The sequence below is a fragment of the Leptonychotes weddellii genome, chromosome 12 (genome assembly GCF_054177405.1).
Source record: "Leptonychotes weddellii isolate Sample4059 chromosome 12, ASM5417740v2, whole genome shotgun sequence".
Taxonomy (NCBI): Eukaryota; Metazoa; Chordata; class Mammalia; order Carnivora; family Phocidae; genus Leptonychotes; species Leptonychotes weddellii.
This window is the reverse complement of record NC_138380.1, coordinates 30316349-30335402: the sequence shown is the minus strand read 5'-3', so window position 1 is coordinate 30335402 and position 19054 is coordinate 30316349. Positions and strand designations below refer to the sequence as shown.

At 39.5% G+C, this 19054-nt stretch overlaps 1 protein-coding gene across 4 annotated transcripts in view; it reads left to right on the top strand.

The window, feature by feature from the left end:
* The first annotated feature begins 10081 nt into the window (after positions 1-10081).
* The window catches only part of TES (testin LIM domain protein), a 47605-nt gene continuing 38632 nt past the window's right edge, over positions 10082-19054 (top strand). For 2 of the 4 annotated variants that reach the window (XM_081800218.1, XM_081800219.1), the window contains exon 1: positions 10092-10291. Coding sequence is in view for 1 of the 4 variants with exons in the window: in XM_081800216.1 (XP_081656342.1) it covers positions 10265-10291 (27 nt within the window). In the remaining 3 variants the exon portion in view is untranslated. Of the gene's footprint in view, positions 10292-10609; positions 10774-19054 lie in introns of those variants that run through there. The other 2 variants (XM_081800216.1, XM_081800217.1) reach the window with 2 other exon arrangements.

Below are 19054 nucleotides of genomic sequence, written 5' to 3'. Positions count from 1 at the left end.
TTACTATCTGGAAGTGTGTGTTGCAAAGGAAAGACCTTAGAATGTGATTCTGTTGGTTGAGGGAGTCTATGATGAGAAAGCAATAGTTTGAAAATGTTATTAGGAGACTTGGTTAAATTTCTTTCCAGTTTTCTGTTAGGACACAGCCCATGTACAACAAAGCTATAACTTAGGAAGATTGCACAGCAAATGTCAGGGTGTTGGAGGTGTTGGTGACTTCTTACAGCCTCCAATAAATTATAAGAAAGAGAGAGAAAAAGCCTAGGATCCAAGCTGGCTAATCTGAGAGGAAAAGGGTCCATTGGGATCAATCAACAGTTTTGTTAAGAGAAGCCCTTTCCACCAGTAGCCAGAAATACAAAGTAGTAGAAGGTCTGCTGATTACAAAGAATGAACACTGTCTTTTACTAAATGTAGTATGTTGGCTTGGACTGGTGCTTTCAGAAGGAGTCAGAGAGATGCGGAAGTTATAATCTCCTGTGATTCACCAAATTATCTGCTGTGTACTCCCTGCCTGACCGCCTCTCCAAACCCTTCATTTCAAAATAGAGTAACCTGGGATCAGCTCAATGGCAGGGTGAAGGTTTTACTATCTCTGGCTATTTTAGGACAGTGGCCTACAGCAGGCAATTAAATTGAGGATGGATAAGGTAAAGACCCAACTGGTTGCTATGGTTTAGAATTTATGCCTATGGTAGATTGTATTTTCTAAAGATGGCCACAAAAATATCTTCCATACCACATTCTTACTATGTGATATTGACGTTTTTCCTATTGCATAGTGAAGTCTATGTTGCCTTAGACCTCTGTGACTACCTTAACTGACAGAATTTGGTGATAATTATGCCATGAGACCTAGGAGGCTAGTTCAGAAAATGCCATTGACTGGGGGCCTGGGTGGCTCAGTCGGTTGAGCGTCTGCCTTTGGCTCAGGTCATGATCCCAGCATCCTGGGATGGAGCCCCGCATCGGGCTCTGTGCTCAGTGGGGAGCCTGCTTCTCCCTCTCCCTCTACCTGCCTGTCTGCCTACTTGCGATCTCCCTCTCCCTCTCTCTCTCTGTCAAATAAACAAATAAAATGTTTAAAGAAAAAAAAAAGAAAATGCCATTCACTTCCACCTTGCTCTCTTGGGATACTTATTCTTGGAACCCAGCTACCATATGGAAGCAGTTCAAGCTAACCCATGCTGAAAGAATACATGGAGAAGCCATTTGTAGATGTTCTTGCTGGTAGTCCTGGTTAACAGCCATCACCAACCAGACATATGAAGGTAAATTCAGATGATTTTAGCTCCCAACCATTGAGCCACCCCTAGGTTTCAGGTCTTCTAGCAAAAGCTCCAGACATAATGGAGTAGATTTATGAAGCGTAATCTTAAGATCCTTAGGGGCCTTCTGTCTGTAAAAGTTATATATGAGTCATTCCTCTAGCTCTTTCTGAAATCTCAACAAAGGCTCCTACACACCACTCTAGATTTAATCTTTTTCTAGAAGTCTTCTTTTAATTCTTAATTTAAAAGTCATTTGCCTTATGGAAATGCTGGGTACAAGAAACAGTTTTACTTTTCAAGCCAGAAAGTACCAGTCCTTTTTAATGTAACAGTGTCAGAATTCTTTAGTTCATCTCTCCTCTCACATTTTATCATAGGCAGTAGAAAGAAGCCAGGGGGAATTTTCGATATTCTGCAGTCATCAAGTTCTAAGGATTTCGTATTTTCTACCTCACTTCAGACAAGTCTTGGCAACCTATCTGCTACTACTTAGCAATTGCTTCTTCTTCTCCAGCTTTTAGTAACATGTGCATACTTTTCTTTGAGCCCTTCTGATAGCTTCCCCAAAGTCCTTCAATTTCAGCTGTCTCCTAGAAGCCCTTTAGATTTTCAACTAGTATCCTCAAGTCCCTTTGAGTTTCTTCTCACTTCTGCCCGAAGCCAATGCCACGTTTTAGATTTTTGTTGTTGTTTTTGTTTGGCAGCACCCTACTCAAAAGCTGTTGTAGTATTTATTGTTTTATAACAAACCACCCTGAAGCCAGTTGCATAAAACAGTCATTTTATTAGGCTTAGAAATTGTGTGGACCAGGAATTGGGACAGATCATAGTGGGAGAGTCCTGTTCCATGACACTGGGGCTTTAGCTGGAAGTCTTGAATGTTGGGGATTACAAAGTGGCTTGTGATCAAAATCCTCTGGAAGTGTCTTCACCATGTCTGGTTGGGGATAGCTGTTGACCAGGACTATCAGCAAGAACATCTACATATGTCCTCTCCATGTGTTTTTTTCTGCATGGGCCAGTTTGAACTTCCTCACAGCATGGCAGCTGAGTTCCAAGATTGCAAAGAGCAAGGCGGAAATGCATGACATTTTACTGAACTAACCTTCTGCTCAGTAGAGGGATAAACCAGCAGACCTGGGGTGTTCAAGACTTGTGCATCCCAAATGTAAGACTGGTTCTAACTGGACACTAGGAGAGACTTCTAAACCCTTGATTTACAAGTAATTATAAAAGCTTGGACGGAAGGGACAGAGTTAGTGCAAAATGCAAAGAGAGTTTTGGACTTCCAATTTTTGCATGTAGGAAGCAGGTTGAGAAAATGACTCAGATGCAAACATGAAGTGGTTTTGATGGAAAAGGAAGAATGATTCAGAGAGCAGAACCAAGATCGCAGAGGGTGGAGCCAAGATCTGTGAACAAGGAATAGAAATGAGTCCTAATCAAGAAAGGAAGAACACGTAGCTAGCTGAATTTCAGAATTGCTATGGAACAGTGGCTTCCTGTTTTACTCATTTTTGAAAGGGATTGTCTATAGCAGATATTCTAGGACTTCCCCACTATATGTTGCTTATGTGTGAGAGAGAGATAACTTTTTTCTTTAGTCCAGAGTCTTTCAGACCAAGACGAATAGTATTCAAAGAGCTGCAACCATTTAACCACACCTGAGGAGCATCATCCACATCTGGGCTTGATTTAGGTGACAGATACTAGACTTTGAGGAGACTTGAAGATCCTAGAGGGTGAAATTATTATATTTGGCATGTGACAGTAGGGCAGGTGGTAGAAGATTATATTTTCCAAAGATTGCAACAATATCTCCCATCCCACATACTCTTCTTAAATTGTGATTTTTGACACTCCTCTCATCAAAGTGGGGTCTATCTCTCCTGCCTTTAAACAAAAGTAGATCTTTTTGACTACCTCAAATAATAGAATATGATGGGAATGACACTACATGACTTTCCAAATCAGATCATTAAAATGTCATAAATTCCACCTCACTTTCTTGGAACACTTGTTTTGGTTGTTGTTGTTTGTTTATTTTTAATTTTTTAATTTGAGTATAGTTGACATACAATGTTACATCAGTTTCAGATGTACGACAAAGTGATTCAACTTTTTTTTATGTCTTATGTTGGGCTCACTACAACTGTAGGTACCATAGAACACTATTGCAATATCACTGACTATATTCCCTATGCTGTACCTTTTATCTTCATAACTTATTCACACCATAACTGGAAGCTTGTATCTCCCACTCCCTTCACCCATTTTGCCCACTCCCTATCCCCCTTCCCTCTGGCAACCATCAGTTTGTTCTCTGTATTTATAGGTCTGATTCTCCTTTTTGTTTATTCATTTTTTGTTTTTCAGATTCCACAGATGACTTTTTGAAACCCAGCCAACATATTGTAAAGATGTTCAAGCAGCTAAGAGAGGCCTACCTAGAGAGGAACTGGGGACTCCCACCGACAAATATTATTGGGGTCCCAGCTGACAGCCAGCACCAACATGTCAGTGATGAAGCCATCTTGCAGTACCCCTGTTCAGCCATCTCAGCTGAAGTTATATGCTGCAGAGACAAAGGATCCTTGCCTTTCCTGCTCAAACTGCTGATTTGTAAGCAAAATAAATGTTTTTTGTTGTTCGAAGTCACTAAGGTTTGGGATGGCTTGTTACACAACAGTAGATAATACATTGCTGGAATCATTGAAAGCGGCAGTTCTCAACTGAGAATGGTTTAGCTCCACAGAAGACATTTGGCAATGTCTGGAGACATTTTTGGTTGTCACAACTGGGGCAGAGTGGTACTGGCATCTAGTAGGTGAAGACCAGGAATACTGTTAAACATCCTGCAATACACAGGATAGCGCCCTCCAACAAAGAATTATCTGGGCCAAAATGTCATTTGTATCATGATTGAGAAATACTGATTTAAAATTCCCCTGAAATAAGCCTGGCAAAAGTGCCCTATCACTCCTTTCTTCAAATACCCCAATCCTCCAAAAGGGTGCTCTTATGGTAGAACAGCTCTCCAGAAAGAATATCTCAATTAATGCCTTTCTGGAACTTCACCTTAGGGGACAATGGATAAGGAAGATCTTCCCCGAAGTAACAATCCAGTATATCTAAAATGAAAGGTAAGTTAAAGTTACTACCAGTAAAGTTAGTTTTTATATTCCCAATTCTGCAGGAATAGTGTTTGCTGTGGAACAATGATCACAGATAGCTTCTGCTTGCTTGTTTGTTTTCCAAGTAGGAGTGTTATTGTGGCCATGTTGCTTTTGTTGCCCCACTTTGCTAGGTCAAATAGTGTCCCTCCAAAATTCATATCCACCTGAGACCTCAGAATATGACCTTATTTGGAAATGGGATTTTTGCAGCTATAATTAGTTAACATGAAGTCATACTGGATTAGGGTGGGCCCTAACTTCAATGACTGGTCTCTTCATAAGAGAAAGAAGAGGGAGATTCAGACATAGACACACACACACAAACACACACACAGAAAACAGCCATGTGAACATTCCTCAGGAAGGGCTCACTAGAACTATATTTCCTGAGTTCTATGTTGCTAAAAAGTTTGTGCCCTTTAAACTTGAAAGTCGCTTCATATAAAATCCTTGGCTCACACTATCTTTCTTGAATATCTTTAATATGTTACTCTTTCTTCTGATCTAGATTACTGTAGAAGAATTCTGATGATAATATAATTTTCTTCTTAAAAGCCATGTGTTTTTTATTTTTTTATTTTTATTTTTTTTAAGATTTTATTTATTTATTTGACAGAGAGAGACAGCGAGAGAGGGAACACAAGCAGGGGGAGTGGGAGAGGGAGAAGCAGGCTTCCCGCGGAGCAGGGAGCCCGATGGAGGGCTCGATCCCAGGACCCTGGGACCATGACCTGAGCCGAAGGCAGACGCTTAACGACTGAGCCACCCAGGCGCCCCAGTCATGCGTTTTTTAAATCTAGATATCCAAAGGACTCCACCCCCACCCCATTCTTCAAAGTCCAGCAATTTTACAAAAATATGTCCCGGTGTTGGTTATTTTGAATCAATTTAGGGACATATTATGATCTTTCAGTATCTAGTTCCAAATATATATTTTTGAACTCAGGAAAGTTTTCTTGAATTATAGTTTTTAGTATTTGTTCCTCTGATCTGATTTTCTTTGTCAGGGACTCCTCCCTTTCATATGTCCATCATTTTATCCTATTTTCAATATTTGTTACTGTCTCTAGAATATTTTCTCTTTTTTCCTTCATTTCCTTTTGAATTTTTAGAAAAAAACCTTTTTTTACCTATTTTTCTCAGGCATCATCAGTTTTGCCCTTGTATTTTTGTTCATTTAGTCTTCATTTTTGTAATATTGTTTTCTTCATTTCTAATTCTTTTCTAAGTTCTATCACCTCTCTCCTGAGTTTTTCTAATTCTGCTTTGTGTGATTTTTTTCCTGACATGTGTTAAATTTTTAATGTCTTTTAGCTTGTTTTGAAATAATTGCTTACAGTTTTGTTTTGTTTTGTTTTGTGGACACATCTTTCTGATGTTCTTTCATTATCTGTAGGGAAGTTATTCTGTTCTGTTTTCTTTTTTTTATGATTTCTTTTTTCTTATAACTTTGTATTTAATTTGACCTTGATAATTTACTGTTGCTCATTTTTATGTGATATTAATTTTCCTAAACTTTTACAAACAGGCAGTTTTCAGAAAATTGTGCCCCAATTCAGAGAGCTCCATCTTTCCTTGTTTTTATGAAGCATTAAAAAATACAATAGTGCTTTTGGGATTTCCTGATTATGTTCCCCTCTCTAGCTGTTGAGCACTTAAAATATGGTTAGTGTGACTGAGGAGCTGAATTTTAAATTTTAATTTATGTTAATTAAATTAATTAACATTTAAATAACTACATGTGGTTCCTGGCTAGCATGTTAGAGAGTGCTTCTCCAGCTTTTCACTTTTCAAGATCTGTTCTGCCCCATCTTACTCAATTTTGATTTTCTTCAGTGTAGTTTCTTATTGTGGGTCCGTCTACAAGGGAGTCCTTGAGGGTCAGTTTTGAAGTATCACGAGGGTGAGATTGCTTTAGCCCCTTTAATCATTCTTACTGTGTCAATTGCTGTTATAAAAGCCCTGCCACATTTTAAAATGAATAACTGGAAAAAAATAAAATGAATAAATGGAGAACATCTTGAGTTCTTTTGTCCATCAGACACCACCCTATTGTTCCCTCCCTCCCTCCACAAAATTGTTTATACATACATGTCTTGTGGCTCTTAGTGGTTTGTCCTCACTGCTTGTATTTTGGGGTTTATGCAGGTACCTTATCACCTAGTTTTATTGCAAATGTTGCCCATGGGCTTTTGGTTTGCTAACTAATTTGTTTTTTGTTTTGTTTTTTAATGTGAGTTTTCAGAGAGATTGAAAATTACTCTGTCACTGTCCCATCTTCCTAAAATGCTCTGAATAACATTTTTAAAGAAGGTTTTTCCATTAAGAACTATGTCATGCTCATCATGGAATATTTTTTTTAAAGGAAGGAAGGAATCCCCACGGACCCACCAATCAAAAACAAACCACTACTGACATTTTAGTGTATTTTCCTCATGTTCCTATTCTGTGCAAGGTATTTTTGCATAGTCGTGAGCATAGTGTATATATATTCCTATATTTTATTTTGTTCCCACAACATAATTGTTCACTGTTACAAAAATTCTTAAGTATTATAATTTAGAACCTCTAATAAATCTATCATATGGATCATCCATTACTAACTTAGTCAATGCCCAATGTTTGGTCAATGTAAAAAATTTTATACTTAATAGTTTGCTCTGAGATATGTTGGTATATCCCTACAGAACAATGTGTAATCCTATACAAGCAGCTAATGAGCAATGATAGCTATACTAGTAGTACAGGAATTCCTCTAACATGTGTTAATAAATGATTGACATTTCTAAAGAGGACTGTGGGACAACATGAATAATTGAGGAGAGAGGTGTAATCATCTCCGTCTTGAAATTTTACCTCACTTGTGTAGAATACTTTCCTTTCCCTAGTGTTTATAGTATGCTTACTGTGTGTGCTGGTTTATATGCATGTATGTATATGTATGTATGTATGTGTGTATGCCTGTGTATTTATAATCAGCCATCTGAATCTCTAGCCCACATCTTTCTTTGGATCACCAGACTCAATCCAACTGCCCTCAAAAAATCCACATACAAAATGCCCATTATCTTTCTCAATCTTCCTTTTTTTCTGTTTCTTACCTTATTGAGTTAGATCTACCATACTGTTCACCCAAAATAGGTTCCTAAGAGTCATTCTAGACTCCTTCTCTTCCCTCCTTTCAAACCAATCAATTCCAATATTCTCTACCTCCTTACTATCACTGATTACCCTTTCTAACTCTCCATACCCTTTGCTACTGCCTTACTTTGGCCCTCATCCTGTTTCAAGTGTGATATAGCTAGCATTTCCCAAGTTTGCCAATGATCTTCTTTTTGTTAAATCCAATGGGGATTCAACCCTCCTCTACAATTTGACATTGTTGACTAATTCCTTCTCGAATTTCCTCTCTTGGTTGCTGGAACTCTACTTGAAATTTTTTTCTTACATTCTAATTGGCTCTCATCTCCTTTCTGTGTTTCTCTTGCTCAGCTTTGCTCAACTGTAGTCATTGATACTCTCTTTTATTTTGCCATCTCCCATGCTGATCTTACTCTATCCATGGCTTTCAGTGATTTAACTATGTAGGCTATTGAGTCCTAAATCACCATTTCAGTCCAGCTCTCATCTCTAAGATTTGTATTTGGATACTTTGCTTCATTTCCCAACCTCAAACCCCCAATATAGTCAGAACTGAACCCTTTATCTCCACCATCCCCCAAAGAAAGCACAACTAAACAAAACCCTGACCTTCATCATATATTTTATCTTTTCCTGAACCATCTCCATAGGTGATCAAACCAGAAACATGTGTGCTGTTTTCTATTCATTTTTCTGTCAGTTACATTTAGTCAAGAGTGCCAATTCTAACTCTTTAAAATCTCTCTAGCTTAACACTTGAATTGCTAAATGAAGACTCACAATCTAATCCTCCTAACTTAATGCTTACCCACCTCTATTTTTAGCTTTTATAATATTGGCACAGTAGATTCCAGATAGAAATCAACTTACATCCTTGCTAGTGATACAAACACAAAATGAGGCTGGGAGGGCTGGGAAGAAAGAGAAGAAGGCAGAATTTGATGGCTAAAAAAAAAAAGAAAAAGTCTCCAGATCTTTTTCTTAGTGTCATCTCTGAAACCCCACCAAATAAGCCCAAAATTTATGTCATGACATTTGTTTGATGCCTTATTTAAACTGTTTTATTGGACATTTTCCAACTCTTAAACTCCCTGAAAGAGACCGAATTCCCTTGTCATAGCTAAGCTTCCCGTTCAGGGAGCTTATGCCCAGTAAACGTTGTAGGGGCCCAAATATTTTAGGATGGTTTGGGAAAATGGGATGGGAAAGTTTTACTTCAACTGAGAACGAAAAATTCACGATCCATTTTGGTCATTCCATTCTTAGTTTATTAATAGGATGAGGAAAATATGCACAGTATAAATCAATGCTCTGTTGAATGATGCTAACAATCAGCCAAGTGAGCAAAGGGTTGAAAGTGTTGACCAACATGAGTTTTGGCTGCTTTCAGTTACTAAATTTTCAGAGGTGAAGTAAGAGACATCTGTACCCAGGTATCTACATTTGTGGGGAATTTCTTTTTAAAAATAAATGCCAGATTAGGTCACCTCTTGTCTGTGCATTATAATTTTTTGTCATTACCACAAACTGGAAAATAAATGGACTCTTCTCTCTCTTCTCTTTTACTTAGTCAATATAATGTGTCTATGCTCCCAAACATGCTGGAGGCACTGCCTAGACTCATGAGCACTAGCTCACTAAGAAATCGGACAGATCTCTACACCTCTGGGGTCCTCTGTTCCCAGAAAAATGAGAAAGCTAGACTCAGTAATCCCTAGGATCTCTTCCAGACCCACCAATCTGATGGTATTCATTGTAATCGCTCCAGAATGAGGCCATGAAATGGATCCTAGCTCTGGTGCTGCTTGTTACCCCTATGAAACTTCATCAAGGCACGAGAACATGAGTAGCAGCCTCATACCATTTCACATAGCAGAGACAAAGGACAAGCCTCTACTTCCAAAGGAATGACACAACCTGTCTCTGAAGTGATTCACATCATCCCTGTTTTTGAACATTTGAATGCTCAGAAAACATGTATAAACTTGTTTATAGAAATTAAGTCTGTGAGATGAGGTTCTTTGCCAGTGCTTGGGATTATGGAGCAAAGCATTTGAGAAACGGCCACCTCTACAACTCAATAGTGAAATTGGGGGTGCAATGACCATCAGAGAAATCCTTAACAGTCTCCACAGTCTCATGTCTTTCTCTTTGCTCTGAAAATAAACCAAGAAGCTAACGCAATGAGATAAGGACTCCCCAGGACACATATCTAAGGTCCCAGGCAAACACAGGTACGAGCTGCCAGAATGGAAAGGGTTCTTCCTCATCTTCAGCTGGAGGCTGGGTGGGTTTCAGTTTCTTCTCGAGAGGATCTGCAGACGCACAGTGCATGGACCGAGACCAGGTCTGCGTTACTAGAACGGACTCCGCCCCTCACCTTGCCTGCGACCAGCTCGGGCCGCGAAGGTGCGTGCGGTGCGGCGCTCGGTGATTGGCGGCTGGCCGGCGCTGCCCCGCTGCCATTGGCTGCCTGGGCCTCTTTGTTCCCGGATCCCCGCTGCAGGCTGGCTGCTGCCGACTGGGCGGCGGAAGTTTGACGGCGCCGGGCGAGTGGCTCCGGCAGCGGCGCTGGAGTCCCCGCAGGTCCTCCCCAGTACCCGCCGCGAAGCCGGAGGCCAGGCGATCCTGGGCGTGAGATCCTGGACGGGAGAGGAACTCCTTTGACACACAAACATGGACCTGGAGGCCAAAGTGAAGAAGGTAGGAGGGCGCGGGCGGCGGGCAGCAGCCGCTTCACCTGCGCGGGGAGCCGCCCCTGGCTGCGGGCGGCGGGTGGGGCTCACGGGACGCCCGGCGCGAGCCGGCTCCGGGTCTTCGGTACCGCTGGCCCAGGTACCCGCCTCTCCCGGTAGAGGGGGTGCCTGGCAGCCCCCCTAACTCCTGAAATCCGGGAGCGACGGAGAGTCGGGCGCGAGAGCGGGATTGGGCGCGGGACATTTCTCCCCGTCTAACCATGTCCAACGGTTGGAGGTGTTTGAAACTTTCCTTAGTATGTTTCAGCTGCGCCTGTGCCTCCCCAACAGAGAAGGATGAGGACAGGGCGAGTTCGGGCGAGATCGTGACACTTCTTCCTGTCTCAGGAAGTTCAACTTTACTAAGCCTTTGTGGTTTAGGAGCACTGATGTTACTTTGACAGCTCAGACCTCCTCCCCTCCCACCCTGGCTGCCCACGGCTCTCAAAAGTGAGTGCTGATTTAACGCACTTCCTTCGCACTCGCGGCTGGTGATAGCGTGAGAAGTGATTTTTTTTTTCTTTTTTTTTTGGTCATTATTGACTTCCCATGCACTGTCTCCCTCTTAGTGCTTTATCTCTCAAAGAAAACGTTCTTCCTCTTCGGCAGCTAACCCCAAAGGGGCTATTGTCACTAGTGGTTTAGCGTCAGGAGACGTTTCCCGCCTGGCTGTCCCCCCACCCCCTACGCCCCCTCTGCCGCCCCGCCCCCCGCCCCGGGGCTTCAGGACCCACAGCCCTACCTGAGCTGCTCCCTGGTTATGGGAGCCTCACGTCTCCTGAGAGAAGGGGTGGGCACCAGACTGTGACTCAGAAGGAATGCTGATGTCACATTCCAGTGTAACATTCTTTGTGAAAGGTCTCATTCCAGGCAATTGCTCCTATTTACTTTGCGGTAAATTTAGGCTAGCTGTCCCTTATCAAATAGGGAAGGAAGTTTTGTGGGGAGAAAGAAAGGAGAGAAAAAAAAACCTAATTTTCTTCTCTTGTCCACTATGATTGCCAGTATTGCTATTATTTCATCTTCTAAAAGACAGAGTTCTTGACTTGAGCATCAATTCTGTTTCATGCCCAGAATTGGATTTTTGAAAATGTAGGCGAATGCAAAATATTAGGTTACAAAGCTGTTGAAACATAAAAACTTGCAGTAGAAAAACAGTTTACCACTTATGACTAGAACCAGTACTCTAAAGGGAATCTAATTACAGGAAAACATAATGTAAATTATAAGAGTAATGTGATTGCATTCTATTCTCTTCCCTTTTGGTTTCTTATTCTTGTGCTTTTAAGTGACACATTTTTTGTTAATCTTCCTTGCCACTAGGAAAGCATTTTGCTGCTTAGTTAGCCTTCTGTTGCTGAACACTGCTTATTTTTTCAAGTGGGTAAGAGCTACTTAATTTAATGCCTATCTAAAATTTGGGAGGTCTTGACTGTGCTTATAAATAATGATGCAAAAACTACTTTTTAAGAGTCAGCACCCTTTTGGGGAGGAAAGGATGAATAGGTGAAGCACAGGATTTTTTAGGGCAGCGAAACTATTCTGTATGCTACCTACGATGGTAGCTACATGTCAGTATATATTTGTAAAAATGCATAGAATGAACAACACCAAAAATGAGCCCTAAAATAAACTCTGGACTTCGGGGGATAATGAAGTGTCAGTGTAAGCTCATCAGTTGTAACAAAGGTACCTCTTTAGTGTGGGATATTGATACTGTGGGAAGATATGTGGGAGATAGGGGGGCAGGGAGTTATATGGGAACTCCATACCTTGTGCTCAATTTTGCTGTGAACATAAAACTGCTCTGAAAAAGGAAATGTACTTAAACGGTGTGGGGGAGTCAACATTTAAAGTGATTTTGAAATTATTTGAGATAAAGAAGAAGTAATTCTGAGGAAGAAAGTCCAAAGTTAAGAATTAATGTCCTTACAAGGGAAAAATTCAGACATTATTTATAAATAATTTCCTTAGTTTTAAAATGTGGATTATGATTTTAAAAAAGCCCTTGATATATGGTATAATTTTTCTCCTTCATCTCCCCTTTAGTTTAAAAGGCTGTCTTTTCATCCAAGAATCTTACCCGTTTCTCTAATCCTCCTTCTCTCCTTCCTCTACCCCAGAGGAAAAGGATTCTATAAATTTAAAGCTCTTGCAATCCCATGACAGTAACAAATCTTTGTTTCACTACCTTGTCATCGCTGCTGATCCTCAGGGCAGAGTCCTCAACCAGTAAATTGGAAACTACTAAAGGACCCTGAAAATGTCCAGTTTTACTGCCAATCATAACCCTCTCTCTGTGCCTTTGTAGGACCCTTGACAGGCTTGATGTTCTATGGGTTTAACAAAAAGTTTCCCAGTACAAAAAGTTTGGAGATTCCAGGAATAGATTTCATAAGTTTAGCCATAATCTCAGCAACTTGCATTCCTTGTGGAAATTGTTTCCTAACACACTGGAAGAAGGAAACATAAGATTTTATCTCTGATCTACTAGCAGAGCCTTCTCACCTTATTTTGGTAGCTAGTTTTCAAGTCTCCCTTCTTTTTGGCTTGGGTATACAAGTAAAGTAATAGTTTGAACGTACCTTTAAAAAAGCCAGGTTGGAAGCTGGAACAAAGACACAACCATTTAAATAAAACTGTTTTGACGTCAATTTTAAGATATGTGGCATTTTTTTCCTTCTAAAACTCTTACACTCTTGATTTCATGACAGATTTTCCCCAGGCAGATGAAAAATGTTACCTTTTTTTCCCATTAACATTTTCTGTAAAAAGAATTAAAGAGGGTTGTCCTTAACAACTTAGGCAGATGATACTATTATAGGATTCTTGGTTTATAAAAGGAGAACTTGGGTGTCCACATCATTTGCACAAATTTAGAGTAATTACCAGTTAAAACCCACCATCACAAAAACAAGGGATTTTTATAATTAGATTTTGCTATATTTTGTTTTGTTTGAGGCAAGCGAGCTGTTGCTAGGATGTGAAGCTAGTTTGGTTATACAGAGTTTTTGTTTTAATATTTTAGAGTGGAATTTGACTTTTATGTCTGTGCCTTGTCTTCTGAGTTACTTGTCTAGATCTCTTCCTTATGTTTTATGTCTCTTCATTGTAATTGACTTTGTGTAATAGAGCCCGGGTCTGCTTGGAAAAAAACAATGGCCTTTGAGAAGCAGAAACAGAGTCTCATTTTGGGGTGAATGGTAAATCATGGCCCACAGCCAGCTCTTTTCCTCTTTCCTTTCTGTGTTACTCTCCCATGAGAATCACTTTTTTTTCCTTTTAAAAACATACCAGAGAGAAGGAGAAGTCCCATAATTTCCCTTAGGCTGCCTGGAATTGCTGCAGAGCTTTTCATTTTACTCCTTATTCATTTCTCGCCTCCTTTCTAACCTTTGTCTTTTGATCCTTCCTAACGCCTTACATATTTTTCCTAGGACTCTCTTCCTTGTTTCTTTAATTTTATTTTAAAAAGATGAGATGCACTTTTACAATCATAGGTCACGAAAAAATCCCCTTTCTCAGCATCCAAACTTGTTTTGAAAGCTGCTGTCATTAGCCAGAGAAACACAGTGAAACCACGTGGTTGCAGTTGGCAAGAGTACTGAACCACAAAGATGATTTCCATTAGGAATTAGAACGAGACTTTTCTCTTAGGTGGCCCTTGATTGAAGCAAAAAAGGCAAGTAAATGGTGACCTGGATGTTCAAATCTACAGTTGGATTCTCGGCTTGAAGCCATTCTTGCTGAGAGAATCATTGGCAAAGCTGGGGGTAATGGGAGGGCAGGGTACTGCCAGGGCTCTGCCTTAGAGGCAGTTACTCGGTCTCTCAGAACAAGTACAGAAGAAAGTGAAGTGGTCCTCAGCTGGGCTTTTATCTCTGCTAACCCATGGGGTGATTCATTACATTAATTGGATATGAAAAGTCACTTTCTCTAACTTGCCCTGAATATTGGTTTGAATAGAACTGTAGTAGGTTTTCTATTGATTTTGTTCCTTTATGCTCTCCTATGAAGTAGAATTGGGGATTTATCTCTGCTGGCTGTTACCGGATACCATCACCTCACCCCTTGACTTCGCTTTCTCATCTACAATACTAAATATTACTCATCCTTCAAGACACTCCCCTCCTCCCCACCATGCCCTGTCCCCCAGGAAATCTTTCTTCTTGTTCCTAGCTAGGTGCAGTATCTCTTCTGAATTCCCAAAGCGTGTTATCTCTAACTCTTAGGACATTCATTCCTTTCTCCCTCTAGATTATAATTTTCTTCTTACCTAGATTGCAAGCTTCTTGAGCAGTGAATTCCTATCCTATTTATACTTGTATAGTTTTGTTTGCTGTCCAAAGCAATCTTATGAAGTAGACCTTAGCTTCATTTTAAGGACAAAAGAAGCAGGTTTAGATAGGTTCTGGCAGTTTCAGATTAACCTATGATCTTGAACCATAGTCTTCAGAACCATGCTTCTCCATCATCTAGCCCCTGAGTCCTCTTATATCATTGCCTTGTTTACTAAATATGGTAAATGAATTACCCTAATATAAAAAGAGAAATAAAGTGCATTTCAAAATTTTTGTTTTAAGGAATTATTTGGAGGAAGTGGTTTCTATTCCAATAAAATTACCACCCTACTGGTTTTCTATATTTTATTTATACTTTATCCATGTTGTATATTTGCCCTTTAGTGTAAGTTGCCATAGACGTTCTTTGGACAGACACAAAGTCTAAATAAAGTAAACGTATTGTGAAAAGGGACTTCTCAGAGACTTTTACGGGCAAAGAAATTTATAAGGTCCAATAATATCCTGGACCATAGCCTCTAGGATTCTTCCAACTTTCCAACTTTTATTGGGAGCAATGGTAATGCTGCCTCTTAGCTACTTAATATGGTCCTTGAACAATAGTGACCCAGCATTTGGCTCTGTGCTTGGGGATATCAGTGACATCTGGAATTGTATCGAGGCACTCATGGGTTGGGCTGTAGAAGAATCATCTATCTGCTGAAGCTGAGTTGATAGAAAGCCTCATACATCGCATGATAGGCTAAACCTTTCTTTCCCCCAGTAGCAGAGTGCTCAGAGTGCCACTAGACCAGCAGACCAGATAGCTAAGAATAGCTCAGTTTAAAAAAGAAATTAATCAGTGCTGGGAGAACTGTTTGTTGTTTTTGTTGTCATTTTCATTATTGTTTTAAATTTCCCATTCTTGATACAAGAAGATCTATTAAGAAGCAATGGGATGCCATGGTGAGCACTGTGAATTGTGTAAGACTGATGAATCACAGACCTGTACACCTGAAACAAATAATACATTATATGTTAATAAAAAAAATTAAATAAAAGAAGCAGTGGGAAACACCAAAATGATCAACTGTTTCACGAGGTTCTCCATGAGCTCTGGGATTATACCAGCATAGTGAGCATGGAATTAACCTCATGGACCATCAGAGAGCAACAAGGGTTACTCTGAGAGGCCTACTTAGTAGGGAGAGAATGATAAATTGGCTCAAGAGGACTACTTCCGATGTTCTTTGTTCTGAGAACTATAACTAGGAATACAATTTGGCCCCACGCTAACTTGAATATAAGTTTTTTTTCAAACCATATACCACAGTGTGTTCAGAAAATAGAAAAGGTCAGTAAGCACCCAGTATATGTAAAGACCTGTTGTGTATGAAGAGATCTATAGTATATCAGCTTTCTCACTTCCATTTATCAGTATGATGTTGATGACATCACTCTGAACTGAGTTAGTAGATATAGTCCACTCTAGTTTTTGTGATGTTGGCCACTTTGGTTCTTAGTTTCCATATCTATTAAAATCAATAGGGGAACCAAGTGATTTCTAAGATTTCTTCAAACCCTGTGACTCTTTGTGACTTTGATAAATAGTAGCAGTAGTCTATAAGTATAATAATGTTCCACAGTGCTTAAAAATCACACAAACCAAGAATATGTAAATATGTGTGATTTTAATAATAGTATGATGTATAATGTTATGCAGTTCTGTGAATTCCATGAGGAAACCTATAAGTTAAACAATTTTTTAATAAATCTTAGCTATTTTCAACTTGTTTTTACTTAATTTACCTTTATAAGATTTATGAAATATTTGAAGACATTGTTTAATTATTTTAAATGTGTAGTATGAAGTTTCAAATACATGATAAACTGCTCCATTAGCATAGGTCAGATAATCCTAGGTGTGATATGTCCCTTTCCTCAATATTTAATTACAGGAAAATGAAAAAGCAATGGAGTTTTTATTGTCTTTAAAAGTTCTCTCTTCCAAAATAAGATGATTTATTTAAAAATTATGGTACTTCATGTGCCAACCACTGTTCTAGACTTTGTGAGTATAGTATGAGCAGAAAAGGTAAGGTACCTTGTGTCATAGAATTTACACTCTTAAACGGAATGATAGAGCACAATAGTAAATATCAAAATAAATGATCAAAAGCACAACTGGGATTATACCCATTAATAAAATATGTAATATAAAACTGCTTATGGGTCAGCAATACGCTAGAATTCTAACATAGAGAAGAGGCATTTTTAGTGGTAATTCATAGTATTGGTTCCTGGTTTTGCAAACTTTGTAATTAGAAATTCTTACTTATTTATCTTACTGGCAAATGTAAAAGGAATGAGAAAGCAGCTTTTATGTATTAGAATGTGAAAAAGCTCATAAATGGATAAGGCTATAATTAGTTACATTACACTTATAAAGTTACACAAACTAAGTCTTCTTCCTGTTTACAAATGCCCTACAAGAGTCATTCCTGGATTGTTTCTTTCTTTCTTTCTTTTTTTTTTTTTAAAGATTTTATTTATTTATTTGTCAGAGAGAGAGCGCGCACAAGCAGGGGGAGCGGCAGGCAAGGGAGAAGCAGGCTCCCTGCTGAGCAAGGAGCCCCATGCGGGCTCCATCCTAGGACCCTGGGACCACGACCTGAGCCAAAGGCAGATACTTCACCGACTGAGCCACCCAGGCATCCCTGGATTGTGTTTTCTGTTTGCAGTCATTACTAGTCTTTGTTTGGTAACTACTGCCATCAAACTATGATTTTTTTAAATCTGCTCATTAGATCATTGATATACAGTACCTACAGGAAATTATTTTGCTCTTTACAAGGTGGTGAGATTCAGGGAACATTATATAAATTATGAATTATGAAATCAACTTTTTTGAGGGAGGAAAACAGACTAACCAAATTGAAAACAGGTTTCAGAATGTCATAGATTTTCAAGATTTTAAGGGAAAATAACTTGATAAGTTCACCCCTGCTCTTTGAGTAAATGTCCATGTATTAAAATTTGCCTTAAGCATTGTTATTAGAGGATTAAGTGTAGAGATTATGCTTTTCAGCTGTCCAGCTCCAGTCTTTGACTTTCCTATAAAAGAGCTCCAGTCATATTTAGAATTGTTTCACCTGTTTTTTTCTAAGTATCCAATCTACTCAACTCCCTACTTAAATAATAGGGAATTAGAGAGATAAGAGTATGCATGATTATAATTTTCTAATGCAAGTTCATGCTGTGCCCCTAAAATGACTTCTTAATTGCTTTTCTCTTCCTTCCTTCTCAATCAACCAGTATAATCACTACTCATTGCCTATGACAAAAATATTAGGAAAGAACAGAAGGTGATAGAAAAAAGAATCAAGAAACTCATGAGGTATATTTTGAGAACATGCTATGGAAGTACTTCGTTTCTGTCACACTGAGTAGTACATAGCTATAAAAATTAGTTGATTCCAGGTATTGCTGCTTTTATTTTGGTTATATTCTAAAAAGCAGAGGAGCATAGTTTAAGATTCCCAGTTTGTCTGGTGCTTGTGTAGTCTAAGAATGCAGGACTTCTCGGGTTTGACCAAGGCATGAAGGGGAAGCTGTATGCGAAGCCAGGCATTGAGGACTGCTGAGATCTCATCTGCCACATGACAGAGAGTCTGCTGCTAACAAATATATTTAATCTCTGAAATGCTGGATCATCCTCAACTCAGAAATGATTCAGCCTGTGTTTATTACTGTGACATTCTGGCCACTGTGCAAAACTGTAAAAGAGGTTTCAGGTGGTCTGTTGCATAGCTTCTTATCTAAGCAGCAAGCCTAGCAAAAAAGAGGCCAAAAGCCCAGCACAAATGCCTTGGTGCTGAGTCCATTCATAAGTCTGTAGCCGCAGTGAACTTGCCCTTGCTTTGTTTGAATATAAAGTGATAGCATGTTTCATTGGAAAATGATCTTGCATATGTCAGGTGGATTTTTGTTTCTGTAAGTATAACCTCTGAAAGTCTTGATAGAGTGAGTCACAAAGTAAAGGTAAAGAATATTTTTTCCTTGATGAGGTACGAGCCTACAATAAAAGTAATTGGGGGTTAAACAAAGTTACCCTCTGTTTTTCATAGAGAATATTAAAAGGGCAATTTAAATGTAAGGTTACAAAAACTCCATTTCTATCAATATCACCTGTTGAGTTTGTATCCCCAAAACACTCTGATGTCAGCTTTGGTCGATAAAAGAAGGCAGGCAGGGGGCGCCTGGGTGGCTCAGTCGTTAAGCGTCTGCCTTCGGCTCAGGTCATGATCCCAGCGTCGGGTTCGAGCCCCACATCGGGCTCCCTGCTCCACGGGAAGCCTGCTTCACCCTCTCCCACTCCCCCTGCTTGTGTTCCCTCTCTCGCTGTGTCTCTCTCTGTCAAATAAATAAATAAAATCTTAAAAAAAAAAAAA